General features: G+C 53.5%; 1 protein-coding gene across 2 annotated transcripts in view; it reads left to right on the top strand.

The window, feature by feature from the left end:
• Positions 1–2,803: 2,803 nt before the first annotated feature.
• The window catches only part of NSUN5 (NOP2/Sun RNA methyltransferase 5), a 13,561-nt gene continuing 197 nt past the window's right edge, over positions 2,804–16,167 (top strand). Inside the window, exons 1-10 of one of the 2 annotated variants that reach the window (XM_045786217.2) lie at positions 2,804–4,247; positions 4,357–4,479; positions 4,979–5,153; positions 5,249–5,357; positions 14,494–14,632; positions 14,718–14,833; positions 15,149–15,327; positions 15,500–15,710; positions 15,790–15,930; positions 16,007–16,121. In XM_045786217.2, coding sequence (XP_045642173.1) covers positions 4,155–4,247; positions 4,357–4,479; positions 4,979–5,153; positions 5,249–5,357; positions 14,494–14,632; positions 14,718–14,833; positions 15,149–15,327; positions 15,500–15,710; positions 15,790–15,930; positions 16,007–16,121 — 1,401 coding nt within the window. In that variant the 5' untranslated portion in view covers positions 2,804–4,154. Of the gene's footprint in view, positions 4,248–4,356; positions 4,480–4,978; positions 5,154–5,248; positions 5,358–14,493; positions 14,633–14,717; positions 14,834–15,148; positions 15,328–15,499; positions 15,711–15,789; positions 15,935–16,006; positions 16,122–16,167 lie in introns of those variants that run through there. The other variant, XM_087868105.1, reaches the window with a different exon arrangement.

The following is a 16,167-nucleotide window of genomic DNA, read 5'->3' as shown; positions in this document are numbered from 1 at the left end:
GTGCAACCAGGACCATGTGGAGCTGGCACCTTTGACTAATCTTCTGCCTATGTAAGTAATAAGCTGTCTGAATTAAAAGATGCTTGTTATACCTTTACCAGCTGAATCTGTCGGACCTTGGCCTTGGTTGCTGTGTGTTTGACACCTTGCAGACCTGGTTTTTGGTTATGCAGCTCTTCAATTCCATGATTAGGCTGAAGATTGTGGCCCTCTATATCCACTCTCCCTCCCCCCTACCTTCTGCACCCTGTTCTTCGTCCTGGGAGACTGGCCCCAATGGAATGCAAAACCCTCTGGCTTCCTGTTAGGTTCAGCAGATGGAGGGGACTGGCAGGAGATCCAACGGCAGGAGAGGGAGTTCAAGGTGCTTATTTTTCTGGTTTCCTGCCTGCTGGGCTGTGGGTTGGCAGCTTTCCTCATCTAAAGATCCTTGGCAGATGGCCGCTTTCTCTGTTGCTCCTTGTTCCTTCAGGCCTGGCCGTGAGCAGTGCTGTCACTAGCCCTAGTACTGCACCACCTCTAGTTTCCCTTAACCCTGACCATCCTTTCATAAATACTCCCTTCTTTAAGTTCACCTCAACTACCATTGTGTGCTCACCTCTGCCCCGCCAGATGCTGACAGACACAGTGACCTACCTCTGCACTCAGTAAATGCCCTCTTTTGTTTGGCTGGCCAGAGTTAATGTTTGTGCTTGCAACCAAAAGATCCATTCAGTATGGAGAAGGCAGGTGAAAGAGCAGTTCACTATGTGGAGTTGGCATTTAAGCTGAAAGAAGTGGAAGACAGGCAGAGGAGAAGAGCTTTTGGGGGTCGAGTCCATGGAGGGATGTCACAGCTGGAGCTGGACCTGCAGAGGGGGTGGAGGCTAGACCATGGAGGACCACTGATACTACTTTAGTGTATATTAACTTTGTTCTGTAGTAATGACAGTGAGGGAGTGGGAGAGTCTGCCCAGGGAGAAAATACTAGCCCATGGGAAGGAGGTCAGAGGATGGAAGAGCAGAATTTTAGAAGCAACTTAGACAAGGTTGCCAAAGAAATGTAGAAATGATCAGAGAACTGGGAGGGTGTGCCAGCAGCAAAGATCATGGAAGCCAAAGCTTTCCAACAAAGAAGGTGTGCCCCGCAGTGCCGTGAAGGCCAGCCTCAGCAGGAAAGGCCTGAGGAATATTAGGAGATTCTTGGTGGCCTTGGAGGAAGCCATCTGTGGACTAGCATGGGAGACAGACTGCAGGGAGGATCGTAGCACGTGAGGAGGAAGTAAAGGCAATCACTGCTGACTTGTTTTAAGCAGCTGGGTGGGGAAAGGAAGAAAATTGGGTCACAAGTTTGAGAGAAGGTGGGATTAAGAGAAGGCATTTTTAGGATAGTTGTCCTACAGAAATACATGAGCCACATACGTAGGTTGAAGTTTTCTAGTGGTCCCATATTAGACATTAAAAGGCACAGGTCACTTAGCATCCACATCTTGGCTCCTAAAGGCCATTCTCCAATGAAAATGAACCAGGGCTCCTTGGAGAAATGGTTCCTTCTAGGACCAGGGCAGGAAATACGCTGAGCCAGAAGTTGCTTGTAGTGCTAGGAAGCACTCACAAAGTTGTGAAAAGCCCCTGCAATAATAGAGGCCTTTCAAAGGGATGTGGGAGCCAACTCCCAGCGGCCAAAAGGAGAAAAATTTGAGGGACAAAATAAAATAGTACAGTTTTCCCCACTATCAGAAAGAGAGTTTCTATGAAATCTGTTATTAGCTGAAGTGGAGTAATGAGAAGCAGCACTTACCATTACTTTATATGGAAAAGTTTTTTAGTGTTCCCAGACCCCCCAAATTAACTGTTTTTAAGCTTTTCTCACCTTAGGATACATCTTGCAAGTGAATGCACACAGTCAATCGAGATAAAGCGCAGTTCGGGTCATGGAGGCTTGTTGCTGAGATGCTGCGTGCGTAGATCTTGGGGAAGGAGCTTGACAGCGCCACTCTCACTGCTTGGCCCTCTACAAGGGCTTGCTGCAAAACAATACCATTTTTACTTTTCCCCTTTTTTCATAAAAGTGAAAATCCTCAGGATTTCTTTCAGTTAACGAAAACAGGTACTACTGTAGGTCTTTCATAAAGGTGGTGTAATGCAAGCTTTCAAAAAGTGGGGGACAGGGGTGTCTGGGTGGCTCAGTCAGTTGAGCATCCAGCTCTTGATCTCAGCTCAGGTCTTGATCTCAGGGTGGTGAGATCAAGCCCCGCATTAGGCTCCACACTGGGTGTGCAGCATACTTAAAAAAAAAGGGGGGGGGATTTCTCTACTGGATTACAACTCAAAGTATAAAGTAAATATCCATGAGTCCATACTGATAAATGATTGGCTAATTAAATCTGGGAGAAGAGAGAATTCTGCAGAAGAATTCCATATAATTTATGTAGCTACTTTGCCCTCGAAGAGGTAGAGTATAACTCCCTACTCCTTAAAGGGTGGGCTGTGCGTAGTGACTTCTTTCCAGAGGGAACAGAAGAATAAAGACTAGTTTACAGTGGAGAAATGTGAAGGACACTACCTGAGCCAGGTGATCAAGGTTAACAACAGTGAAGGTCCTGTTGATACTGTATGCCTTGATGTGATCTGATGAGGGATGTTACTTTACCTGTAGTCTTCCAAAAACCCATAATTCCAATCCAATCATGAGAAAAAAAAAATCAGGCAAATCCCAATTGAGAGACATTCTACAAAACACTGACCAGGATTCCTTAAAACCATCAAGGTCATCAAAAACCAGGAAAGTCTGAGAAATTGTCACAGCCAAGAGTTGCCAAGGAAACATGACAACTGAATTTAATGTGGTGTCCTAGATGAGACTTAAGAACAGAAAGTAGACATTAGGTAAAAGCCAAGAAAATTGAATCAACTATGGACTTTAGTCATATTGGTGCACTTGTTAACTTCACCCGAAGGAGTGGGGATTGAGATTGTTTTAGGATGGGTTAACTGGCACAGCTGGCTGTCCAGCTGTCCATACCAGTTTGTGCTCCATTCGTTCACTCCTTCACTCACACAACAGATGTTAGGTCCTTACTGTGAGAAGAGCACTGATTTAGGAGGTATGGGTAGATGAGTGTCAAACAGGATTTGCCCTCATGGAGCCAGCTAGAGAATGAATTGAAACTACATATGGAACAGGTGCTATGAAGAAAATACATAGATGTTATTCAGTTGGGGGTGGGGTTTCTGCTCAAAGGTCACTATTAACTAACCTAGAGCCACAGGACTGGGTTAAACCTTTAAACAATTTTGATGTAGACTAGAGTCAACCCCTTTGCAAGATGCTTGCTGACGTGCTGTTGGCAATAGAATGTACAGGCAGGAGTATTCTGGTCCATGGAGGCCTGTCTACTTGAATACTTGAGATACACGTGTACTGGATTTATTCAATCAAATTAATGTGTACAATAACCACATGGGTGCTGGGGACAGAGGCAAATCCTATAAAATTCCTGTTACCCCAGAGGTCAGCTGGGGAAATTTTCTTATAAATCAATTATTACAATGCATGAAAAGCCAGCCATTTGGAGACAAAGCTCTCTTCCTCATGTCGTGTTCCAAACTGAATTCTAAATGGTTAAAGATTTAAGTGTAAAAAAATGAAGCCACAGTGATTGCTATATTTTAAAGGCATGAAGAAGGGGTATGACACCAAAGGCAGAAGTAATAATTTTTAAAAATGAAAACAGGTCCAAAACTATAAACCACATTAAAAAGCAACAGTAAACTTAAAAATATACCCAAGGCGAGGTATATATTGTTAAAACACAAGGGACACTAAGAAATGGTAGAAGAGTGATGAAAGATATTAACATGTTATAAGAAAATACAAAGGATCAATAAACACAAAACAGTCACCCTCTATAACAGAAATTAAAACAGCAGTAAAATTCCATTGCCTATCAGATTGGCAAGGATTGGAAGAAAAAAAAGAAAAGAGGTACGAAAAGGAGGGGGAAACGCTCTCCCAGCGCTCCACCTGACACACGGCTCAGGAGCCCTGTAAAGGCACTGGGGTTTCCGGGTCGGAACCTCCGTGCCATTTGACCCGGAAGTGCGGACGGACAGGGCGTTGCCGAGGCGTGCGTGCTTCGCGACAGAGCCGTAAAGGCGCGTGGGAGCGAAACATGGCCCTGTACGCGACGGCGGCGTCTGTGCTGGCGGGCGTGGAGAGCCGAAAGGGCTCCATCAAAGGACTGGTGTACGCCAGCAGTTTCCAGGTAGCGGGGTTCGGGGATCGGGCCCGGCGGGGGGCGAGAAGGGGACTGGGGAGGGGGGCCAGACGGGCCGGGCCCCCGCCTCAGCCGGTGTCTTCTCGGCCGCGCGCAGAACGTGAAGCAGCTGTACGCGCTGGTGTGCGAGACGCAGCGCTACTCCGCCGTGCTGGAAGCCGTGATCGCCAGCGCCGGCCTCCTCCGCGCCGAGAAGAAGCTGCGGCCGCACCTGGCCAAGGTAGTGGGGGCCAGGGCGCGGGGCGGGTGGGTAGGGGCTGAGCTGTGAGTCTCTCCGGACCTGGTCTCAGCGCCGTGCGGTCCACGGTGTGACTTGAGCAGGTCGCCTCTGTGAAATGAGCAGTCTCCAGACGCGTCATTATTCGAGGTGGGATGAAAGTGCTGTACCTTTGAGCCTAGTTGGAAATTAAATAAGAACGGAAGTGCCATGGTGAGGACTCTAGCTAAAAGAAAATTGGGTGATGTTGGCAAGGAGGAGGGTGGGGATCCAGAGCTCTGCTGGTGAGCAGCCCTGGGGAGGCGGTTCGGGACCTGGAAGCAAGGCACGGGGCTCAGCTCTCCTGTCTGCCATTAATCTCTTTTGTGGTCTTGGGCGGAATATCTCATTTTTACCTGTTACTGCTTGCCTAAGTGGTTTGCTTAGCTCTTCCAGCTCAACGCTATGGAGTTCCAAGACACTAATGCTTAGGGTTTTTTTCTCGTTCTTTCCCCATCCCCAGGTGCTAGTGTATGAGTTGTTGCTGGGGAAAGGCTTTAGAGGGGGCGGGGGCCGATGGAAACCTTTGCTGGACCGGCACCGGGCAAGGCTGAAGGCCGAGTTGGCCCGGCTCAAGGTTCAGCGATGTGTGAGCCGAAACGAGGACCTGTTGCAGGTGGGATCCAGGCCTGGCACAGGTGAGCTGGTAGGAGTTGTGGGGAGGAGGGTAGCTCTCAGGCCCTCAGGGGAGAGGGCCTCAGTCCTGCCCACTCACTGCTGATTGTTTTCCTAGCCTCCCAGTTACCTCGATTTGTGCGGGTGAACACTCTCAAGACCAACTCTGATGATGCAGTTGATTATTTCAAGAGACAAGGCTTCTCCTACCAGGGTCGGGCTTCCAGGTGAGCTGAGAACCCTGCCTGGCTGCCCTCCTCTGGGGGAGGTGCCTGGGGCCGCTGGGAAACAGGGGGAAGAGAGAGGAGGAGTGGTGGTGACTGCACTCTGGTTTTCTCATACTTTTCCAGCAGTTTCTCCCTCTCCTTCCAAAGCCTGACTTTCTCCATCCCTTAACATTGATTCTCCTGGGAGTTCCAGCCTAAGTTCTTCTACTGTATCCTGCCGTTTCTCTGGCTCTGAGGCCTGTTTCTCCCCTGCTGATTTGTGTCTCCCGGTCTACATTTCTCTCTGTATGCCCACCCTCAGGTTCATCTCTGTGTTCCACAGACACCGCAGCCACAGCGTGTGTCAGACCAAATTCATCTTCCCTCTGTACTTTGCACCTTCTTGTTTTTTAATTGTTAAATCCAGTTTATTCGGAATTCAAGATTTAGGAGAAATCCTTCAAAAACAATGTGCTTAAACACACATTACCAGATTATTTTGCGTTTTTTTCCCCCCCGAGGTATAATTGACATGTAAAATTAGTTTCAGGTAGACAGTGCAACTTGATATGTGTGTGTATTGGAAAATAATTGCTACAATAAGTAACATTTATCACCACGCATAATTACAGAAAGTTTTTTTCTTTTGTTATGAGAACTTTTTTTTTTCTTTTTTCTTTGTAAGGGATTGGGGGGCAGAGGGAGAGAGAGAATCTCAAGCAGACTCAGTACCTAGGATGGAGTCTGAAGCAGGGCTCGGCTTGATCTCATGGCCCTGAGATCATGACCTGAGCCCGTATCAAGAGTCGGACACTTTACTGACTGAGCCACCCACGTGCCCCCCTCTTGTGATGAGAACTTTTAAGATCTCTTAGCATCTTTGAAATATGCAATACAGTATTTATTGTAGTCACCATGCTGTACATTAGATCGCTGGGAGTTATGTATCTTATAACTGGAAATTTGTACCTTTTGACCACCTTTACTCCTTTTGCAACCAACCTCCTCGCAGTCACAAATCTATTCTCTGTATTTATGAGTTGGTTTTTTGTTTTTGTTTTTCTTTAGAGATTACACTTGAGTGAGAACATTCAGTATTTGTCTTTCTCTGATTTATTTCACTTAGCATTATACCCTTAAGGTCCAGCCATGTGGTCACAAATGGCAATATTTTATTCTTTTTTGTGGCTGAGTAGTATTCCTGTGTGTGTGTGTATACGTGTGTGTACGTACACCCACGTGTGTAGTTAACATGTTTTCTTTATTCGTCTAACAGACACATTGTTCCATGTCTTGGTGATCATAAATCAGTAAACAGGGTCCAGTTACCTTGTTGAATTAGTGTTTTCCTTTTTCTTGGATAAATACCTAGAAATGGAATTGCTGGCTCGTAGGGTAGCTCTATTTTCAATTTTTTTGAGGAACCTCCATGGTGTTTTCCACAGTGGCTGCACCAGTTTGTATTCCCACCAACAGTGCAGGAGGGTTCCTTTTTCCCACCTCCTAGCCAACACTCCTGTCTTGTCTTTTTGGTAATAGCCACTCTGACAGGTGTAAGATCTCATTGTGGTTTCGATGCGCATTTCCCTGGCACCTCTTTGTGTACCTGTTGGCCATCTGTCTTTGGAAAAACCGTCCAGTTTCATTCTTTTGCTCGTGGCCTCAGTTTTTCCAACACCATTATTGAAGAGACTGTTTTTTCCCTTTTGTATATTCTTGGCTCCTTTGTCATAAATTAATCGGCCATATAAGTATGAGCTTATTTCTGGGCCCTGTGTTCTCTTTCATTGATCTGCGTGTCTGTGTATGCCAGCACCAGTACTGTTTGATGGCATAGCTTTGTCATATAGTTCAGGATCAGGGAGTGTGAGATCTCTAGCTGCTCTTTCTCAAGATTGCTCTGGCTATTCGGGCCTTTTGTGGTTCCATACAAATTTTAGGATTGTTCTGTGTAAAGTTTCCACTGGAATTTGTTAGAAATTGCATTGAATCTGCGGAGTGCTTCGGGTAGTATGGACGTTTTAACAATATTCTTGCAACCCATGAGCATGGAAAATCTTTTCATTTGTGTCACCTTCAGTTTCTTTCATCAGTATCTTACAGTTTTCAGAGTATAGGTGTTTCACCTCCTTGGTTGAGTTTATTTCTAGTTTTTTGGTTTTTTGTGGATACGGGTGTAAATGGGATTGTTCTCTTAATTTCTTTTGCTGATAACGTTGGTTTGCAAACTCCTTGGGAGCTTGCCAGGTATAATCTGAAACCAGCCCCCATACACACAGGGTAGGGCCAGAGAGGCAGGCCACTCCAGATTGACGTGTGGCAGGGTTAGTAATAAGTGAGCTTCCTAGAAGTCTTGCCTTCAGTAGCTGGAAGATGAGTAGATCCCTGCACCCACCTGCCAGAATCTTAAAAGTTTATATAGAGGGCTTCACTGGGTGCAGTCACATACAGGCCCATGTTGGAGGTACTGTGGGTTCAGTTCCAGATCGCTGCAATAAAGCAAGTCACATGAACTTTTTGGTTTCCCAGTGCCTATGAAAAATAGGTTTATACCATAGGGTAGTCTGTGAAGTGCACAAGATCGTTATGTCTAAAAAAACAATGTATGTATTTTATTACTAAAAAATGCTAAGCATCATCGGAGCTTTTGGTGAGTCCTAATCGGTGATCAGAGATCACCGTAACAAATACTATATTAATGAAAAAGTTTTGAGATATTGCGAGAATGACCAAAATGTGGCCCAGCGACACGCAGTGAGCAGGTGGTGTTGGGAAGATGGCGCGTTCAGTTTGTAGAAAGTGCACACTCTCTGCGAAGCGCAGTGAAGCGAAATGCGGTACCGTGAGGGAACCTGTGCGCCACGTCACTGTCCCAAGGCTTTGTCTTTGGGGCAGCCTCTGGTGGGGAAGGCAAGCGGGATGCACATTCCAAAGACAGGAAAGGGGTGAGGAGCCTCCGTTTGCCAGGGTCCAGCTTGCACGTCAGCTGGTGGTCCCATCCTCTCCGTGACCTTCCCTAACTCTCTGACCCTTGTGACCAGCTCTTAAAATCCCACATGACCCTGTTTCCTGCCGTGTGTCCTGAGTGGTCAGCAGGGGTTTCACCAGCATGGAGGGGGCTCCTTTGGTAGCTGTCTGGCTGTGTTAGAGGCAGATGCCACAGCAACATGGGACACAGGCAGGAGAAAACAGATGAAGACCGTGATTTCCTGGGGCTCCTGGGGGCTCAGTTGGTGAAGCGTCTGCCTTCGGCTTGGGTCATGGTCTCAGGGTCCTGGGGTCGAGCCCTGTGTCGGGTTCCCTGCTCAGTGGGGAGTCGGCTTCTCCCTCTTCCTCTGCCACTACCCCTGCTTGTGCGCTTTTTCTCGCACTTTCTCTCTCAAATAAAATCTTCAAAAAAAAAAAGACAGTAATTCCCCAAATCAGTGGTAACTTCTTCCTCCAGGCACCCCAGGATCCAAACCATTGATTTATTAATATCCCCTAGGCTGGAGGCGAGATCACTCAGGGCATTCACTTGTGTCCTTATTTATGTGATTTACTAAAGATGGTGTGTGAGCGGCTCACCACGTGTAAACACAGAATGTTGTTTGGATAATGGCGCAGGTGCGTCCTATCTTGGAGGGCAGTTTCGCTCTTAGAGGTGTTGCAGTGAGTGGTAAGGACAGGCTCGGGCACCCGCCGTTCACGGTGTGCTGGGTGCATTCAGTAGAGGCTCCTGTCTGTGTTTTCACGTTCTCCATCCCATGCAAGGAACAAAGCGCCAAGTGATGGTATCACCGGAAGACCCATACTGTGTGGCCCTGAGGAGAGGGAGGTTGGCAGCTTTTGCTTCTTGTTGGCCGCAAGAGGCAGCACTGTCAGGCGTGGGGGGGGGGGGCAGGATAAGCCAGCTCAGGACCCCCACCTCCCCTCTTCCAAGGTGTGCGCACCGCTCCAGGTGTAGTGATTTCTGCAGGTGCAGCCGGCAGCAGGCCAGCGGGACCCCAGAGGAGATGCGGTTGCCCCCACCCAGGGGTGGGAGGTAACGTCCCTGTCCTGGGGGGATCATCCCAGCATGCACTTCAGTAGATGACCCCTTTCCCAGCGTGGTGGAGCCTGGCATTCTCAGCAGCACAGCACGTTGGCCCACGGGGAGAGGGCAGCGGTTTCCTGCACGGTGTCAGCTGTCTCGGCAGGGGTCCCCAGTCTGGCCTGCGGAGCAACAGGCCCTGCTGGTGGATGGTTCGGACGTGCTAAAGCCTGGGACAGGACTTGGTCCCCCTAGCCAAGGTGCTTTTGCCCGGTAGTAATGGCATCCGGTTTCAAATCCTGTTTTCCTGTCTACCAGCCCTGCTGCTCGCAGGTTAGAGGGGTCATGGATCCTCCATTACGTATCGTGTCCTTCTGCCCAGTTTCACGTCAGGACCTTTGAAATGTGACCCTCAGTCACGGTCCAGTTGATGAGAGGATCTGTACACGGTACTCAGCCTCTTTTCAGTCTCAACGGTGGCAGCCCGGTCTCCACAGGCGGCGGGCAGAGCTCCGGTTGGGCCCAAGGCCGTGACCGCCCACACTGAGGCGTGGAGGGCGGGGCCGGTCTCATCAGTTTGCCGGTTTCTTGCCGCTGCAAACTCAGGAGGACGGCCCAGGTGGCCTTGCTAGTTGCCCAGGGCGTGATTTAGAACACATGGGACGTGTTGTTACTGAATTAACCAAGTCATTGTATTTTAAGGGCAGTCTGGCTTCCTTGGCAGTCTGCCTTCCCACTGGGGTGCAACGGTGGGCGCCTGTCTTATGCGCCTGGTTGGCTGTCTGCCTAAAGGTCAGCTACTGGGGCTCGTACGTGGGCCAGGGCCTCTCTCGACTGCCAGACAGTGTCCGGGAGACCGGATGTGGAACACAGTGGGGATGCCCTGGCCTCTCGCAGGTGATCCCACCTGTCTTTTCATATATCCTGACCCCGCAGGGGCTCATTCATGAACCACCCCTCCGCTTCCCACTGTCCGCGCCACAGGCAGGACCCCCTTAGAGCCACCCGCGGTCAGTGCGGAGGGCTAAGGGCCGGGGCTCGGGAGTGATCACCGGCCAGAACGCACTGACTTGAGCCGCGGCTGCTGAGCTCTGTTCCTCCCGGAGAGACTTGCCCTGGGGGAGCGTGGCGCACACGACTAGAAGCCGTTGCTCTCTGGAGGGATGTCTCGTTTCTGTCTCCTTCCCAAGCTGGGACCAAAATCCTAGGGGCGCTCTCCCCGTCTGTTGTCACTGCCACAGCGCCCAGCCCACACCTTCCAGAGTCACCCCTCGAGCTCCAGTGGCTGACCGGCTCGGAGCTGCCCAGAGCCTTCATCTGCTTCACTAGTATTTTGCCTTCTCAGGCGGCTTGCTCTGTGGCCCCCACTCCTGCCCGTGCCCTTTCTTTACCAGCTGGTTTTGGGGACAGAGGCGCTGTGCCAGGTGGGGACGAAGAGTCCTCCAGACTCCAGAAACCCCTGCCAAGGCTTGCACGCCTCTTTCACGTTCTTAGGGGCTGGATAAACGTGCATCTTGTCCCTTAGTCACAGTGTCCGAGATGAGGTCTGTCTTCGCCGACAAAACGATTCCCAAAACCTTAATGGCAGTGCCTGGGCCTTGAATTTTCTGTGGGTTCACTGCCTGGCCTCTTATGCTTGGATGCCCCCCAGCAGAGCCTGCAGGATGGCCTGCGACAGACGCCAGTGTTCCCGCGTGAACAGTAGGGCGTGTGATGAGCCCATCCTCCTGGTGTGGGAAGGACGACAGGGACAGGTGTTCGGCTGCCCTCCTGTGACCTCTGCTGGAGCCGTGCGGGTAACCTTGGGGGGGCACTTGAAAGGTCCATCGTTGCCTCTCCCATGTGAAGGCAAACTGATCTGCCTCAGTGGCCAAGGGGATATGGAAAGAGGCATTTGCTGAGACCGGCGCAGCGCGGTACCCTCCTGGGACCGTGGCCAAGCTAAGGCGGCGGCGGCGGTGGTGGGCACACCCACGGTCCTGGGTCCTCTGCCGTCACCGGCCAGGAGCCTTCCCGCCCTTCCGTGGGCCAGGCTGGGCCGTGAGAAGCGCCGGGCAGGGCATTGCCCACTCCGTGCCGCCCTCGGAGGGTTTCTCCTCTGTCCCTGTGTGGCGTGTATTGTGTGACACTTACTCTCTGGGGGGGACGGGCTCGCAGGTTCCCCGTTGGTGTTTGCCCTCAGCACTGGTTTGATTAGCCCTCAGGTGGAACTCACCCATCAGAGTTCGACTTGGTAGCATCCCGGACCCGGTGTGTCCCCTAGTCTGGGGAGACCCCCTACGTTCTCAGGCCGGGGGAGAAAGCCCAGTTGGCAGCGTCAGGGGACTTTGTTGACTGGCATCGTCGCTTGGGTTGTAAGGCTTTCCACAGGCGACGGCTGTGTTCACTGGGGGCCCCGCAGCAATGAGGTCAAGTCCGTGTGCTTCAAGGTTACTTTCTCCAGACCCTTTTGGGTCGATTGGGGGTAGCGTTTGGAGCTCCGTCTCGGCCCCGGGTCTCTCCCACAGCACCCCGAATGTCTCGTTGCGCAGGTAGGGTCTGCATGCCTGTGAGCAGCCCATATCTGGTGGCAGGGCCAAGTGGAGCTGGCTTTCCTTCCTGCCTTCACAGACTGGGGTGCAGATGGCCCATCTTGTTCCCAGCTGCCTAAGAATTTGTTGTACTACTCTGTAGATTCCCGGGGTCCCGCATGCCCAGGACGGTCACCCTCATTGGGCCAAGTCTCCCTGCGGGCTAGAATAATCCAGCATCTGAGGACATAAGTCCCTTGAACTTCCTGTAAGCGAGCCGCGCAGCCCCTGCTGGCAGGCAGGGTGTGAGGGGATGGGGCTCAGTTTCCCCGGCTCCCGCGCCGTCAGGGAGCAGCCAGCGCCCTGCGGCCCATCGCCCAGCGGCGCCGGGTACTGCCCCGGCCTCTACTGGAACTCAGCAGCCGTGTCCACAAGCTCCGAGGGAGACCCCCTCATCAGGAGTGTTGCCCGAACTGGGGGGCTGCCCTGCTGGCTGGGGTTGCTCTTGATGCCTTTGCTTGCTCTTGTATTAGGGGTGCGCCGGTGTGGGATGCCTGGCCGTTTGGCCGTCCGTCAGCACAAAGCCCTCCTCTTCCTCTCTCCTTGCCCCCACCCCATTCGCTCTGCCACAGGGCCACCGGTGCAGTTTCTCCAACAAGTGCATTAAAGTGGCTGCGCTTTTGGGGTGTCCCATACTCACGCAGTGGCCCCCAAGCATCTGATGTAGGGGCCACCCCGTGCCACACACAGGTCGCTGGCCAATGCCCCCCCCCCGCCCCCCCCCCCCGGCCCAGCCCGCGTGTTTGGCCTCCAGGCTGGCGTCCCCATGGTCGGTGTACCATCTCGGGAGCTTCCCAGGTACGATCTGAACTGGCCCCGCGATGCAGAGGCCAGGCAGCGACCAAGAAAGAGGGAGGCTGCTCGGATGGGTAGGGGGCAGGCTTCATAAGCGGGGCACTTCTCTGGGAAGCTTGTCTGGGGCAGCAGCAAGACGTCTCCATGCCCACCTGCCAGAATCTGCAGAGTTTATACGGAGGCCTTCATGAGTTCAGTCTCCTCCCTTGCAGAGGGTCCCTGCACCCTGTCACGCTCTCAAGGCTGTGTCCTTGAGCGGCCTCTGCGAGCGGGGAAGGCAGGCGGGACGCACGGCCAGGGATGGCCAGGGACGGGCTTGAGGAGCTGCACGGCCCGGGGCCTGCCCCCAGCGCGGGGCCACAGCGTCTCCCTGATCTGCCCCAGGAGAAAGTGTGGTGTCCGCGTATGGATTCTGTATCCTGCCGCTTCACGGAAGCTGCTTGAAAGTTCTAACTTTTTGGTTGGAGTATGTAGGTTTTCTGTGTAGGTCATCTGTAAATAGTGAGTTTTACTTCTTTTCCAGTTTGGATGCTGTTTCTTTCTTCATCTTGCCTGATGTGCTGAATGGGTTCTGTTGAATGAAAAGGCGCGAGGGGGCATCCTTGTCTTGTTCCTGATTCTAGAGGGAGCGATTTCAGCTTTTCACCCGAGTTTGTCCACTGTGGGCTTTCCCATGTGGCCTATGTTGAGCTGTGTGCCCTCGATACCTGCTTTGGTGACAGTTTTTATCATGAGTGGGTGTTGAATCTTGTCAGATGAGACGATCAGGATCTTTGTTCTTTTGTGAATGTGGTGCAGGGTATGGATTGGTTTGCGGGTGTGGAACTGTCCCCATGTCCCTGCGCTTGGCACCTCCAGCATTCCCTGTCGTCAGCGAACAGTTGGCCAGGCCAGCAGCCGAGCGTAAACCCCCCCCCCCCACCCCCGTCACGCCTACCCTGCCTGCAGAAGCTTTCTGTCCTCCCGGACCGTGCCTGTCATTTTCTATCTTCACGGACAGAAGAACCTCTGGAACCCGTCTCCCTCTTGCAGACTTCACCTGTGGTCGGCCGTGGAAGGATCTCCCAGCCCATAAACCCTTTCTGGGCTGGCCCCTGGGCCGTGCCCCCTGCTTCCGTCGTGGGCCCACTGCGTTGCTCCCCGGCGCTCCCCCACCTGCTCCCCTGCACTCTCCCACCGCCTGGGCCAGGGTTTGTCAGCTCTGGGGTCGCCTCCGCCCCTCCCTCTCCCCTTCTGCTTGCGGAGCGATGCTGGGAGGCCAGGGTGGTGCAGCAGCGGACGGCTGCTTGGGTTTGGCTTCGGCTCTGCCCCTGGATAGCTTTCTGAGCCACTTGGCGTGGGGCAGGTGCCGTGTGCCGAGCTCCTTCCCCGAGTTTGGTGAGTGTGGGGAGCCCCTTGCCCGTCAGCAGCCAGCGCAGTGCCCACCTCTCCCCGCCGAGGTACGTTTTCAAGCACTGACATGAGTGCCTCACTTGTGTCGGATACTTTTCTAAGTATTTTGTATCAGCTCAATCCTCGCAATGACTGTTTCCCAGAAGAGAGAGCGGGGCGAGGTGAAGCCGCCGCTGGGAAATGGCAGAGGTGGGACCCTGGGCCCGGGCTGGCCTGAGCGCCCACTTGCTCCCTTCCCTGCTGCCTCTCTCTCCCCATCCCTGTCCATTTCTCCGGAGCGGTCTGAGGCATCTCGTGAACGGTTCACGTGAGGTCACATGTGAGAGGCCCAGCCTGGTGCTCGGCCTGGAGGAACTCAGAATGTGCAATGCTTCTTGTTCCCTGGCAGCCTCGAGGACCTGCGGGCCCTCAAAGGGAAGTGCTTTTTTCTGGATCCCTTGTTGCCAGAGCTGCTTGTGTTTCCAGCCCAGACAGATCTGCATGACCACCCACTGTACCGGGCCGGTCACCTCATCCTACAGGACAAGGTGGGGCAGGCGGGTGGGGAGGGGGCGCACGCGTGGGAGGGACGGCCCGGGTCCCCGTGCACCAGCACCGCGCTCTGCCCCGCAGGCCAGCTGTCTCCCTGCCATGCTGCTGGCCCCGCCCCCGGGCTCCCACGTCATCGACGCCTGTGCTGCCCCAGGCAACAAGACCAGTCACTTGGCTGCTCTTCTCAAGAACCAGGGGTGAGTGCCGTGGGCAGCCAGAAGGGGATGGGCTCTGAGCAAGTCGGGAACTCTGTTCCAGTAGGGCATGAAGGCTGAAAGGAGGACTTTCCTTTAAATAATTCCATCTGGACCTAGCGCAGTTGGTGGTGGAGCCCTCAGCTCAGCTTCCCAGCGGGTGGCCGGTGTGAGCTCTGAATCCCCTGGTCAGGTCCGGTCCCTCTAACTAGACGCCATCCCTTCTTTTCTGTGTCCCGAGTGGACATGTTCTTGCATGTCAGATCTGTGGGCCCTTAGGTGCACCGTGATTTGCCCCAGCTCTCCCCCCTCCCCCAGGAAGATCTTTGCCTTCGACCTGGATGCTGGGCGGCTGGCGTCCATGGCTACCCTGCTGGCCCGGGCTGGAGTCTCGTGCTGCGAGCTGGCAGAGCAGGACTTCCTGGCAGTCTCACCCTCTGACCAGCGCTACCGTCAGGTCCAGTACATCTTACTGGATCCTTCTTGTAGCGGCTCAGGTGAGATGGGGACAGAGTGTGTCTGAGGACTTGCAGCTCCGGGGTTCGCATTGGCGTCGGGTTTAGTTCTGACTCTCCTCATCCAGTGACCCCAGGCCAGTGTCCTCACCTGTGAAGCAGGGAGCTCCGTGCGAACCGAGGCCGTCCTGCAGCTGACACGCTTTGTCCTTAGGAATGCCAGCCAGACAGCTGGAGGAGCCCGGGGCAGGCACCCCGAGCCAGGCACGCCTGCAGGCCCTGGCCGGGTTCCAGCAGCGAGCACTGCGCCACGCGCTCACCTTCCCCTCCCTGCAGCGCCTGGTCTACTCCACATGCTCCCTCTGCCAGGAGGAGAATGAAGATGTGGTGCGGGATGCCCTGCAGCAGAACCCGGGGACCTTTAGGTAGCAGGGGGGTCCGCCGGGGCCCCGGGGAACGGGGCTGCTCGCTTTTTACCCAGAACCCGGCCGTTCTTCTCCACAGGCTAGCTCCCGTCCTACCCTCCTGGCCCCACCGAGGCCTTGGCACTTTTCCAGGGGCAGAGCACTGCCTCCGGGCTTCCCCCGAGACCACACTCACGGGTGGCTTCTTTGTTGCTGTTCTGGAACGGGTAGAGGTGCCAAGGTGAGTGGGGGGCAGGTGGGCCTGCATGGAAGGCGCCGGAGGACCGGGCTGTATCTAACAGGTACTTTCCTTCTAGCTCAGTCCCCCAGGCTGCAGCAGCGGCCCCGGAACTCACACCCAGCACAGCCCCGCGGAGAAAGAAGAGACGGCGCCGAGCCGCGGCTCCCGGCCTGCTGCCCCGCACGCAGCAGGTCCGTGGGGCGCCGCCTTCTCGGCCGGGAGGGAAGGGCCCGGGCC

This window comes from Ursus americanus, chromosome 2 (genome assembly GCF_024610735.1).
Source record: "Ursus americanus isolate L20-20 chromosome 2, mUrsAme1.1.p, whole genome shotgun sequence".
Classification (NCBI taxonomy): Eukaryota; Metazoa; Chordata; class Mammalia; order Carnivora; family Ursidae; genus Ursus; species Ursus americanus.
The sequence above is the reverse complement of the archived record's forward strand: the minus strand, read 5'-3'. Positions and strand labels throughout refer to the sequence as shown.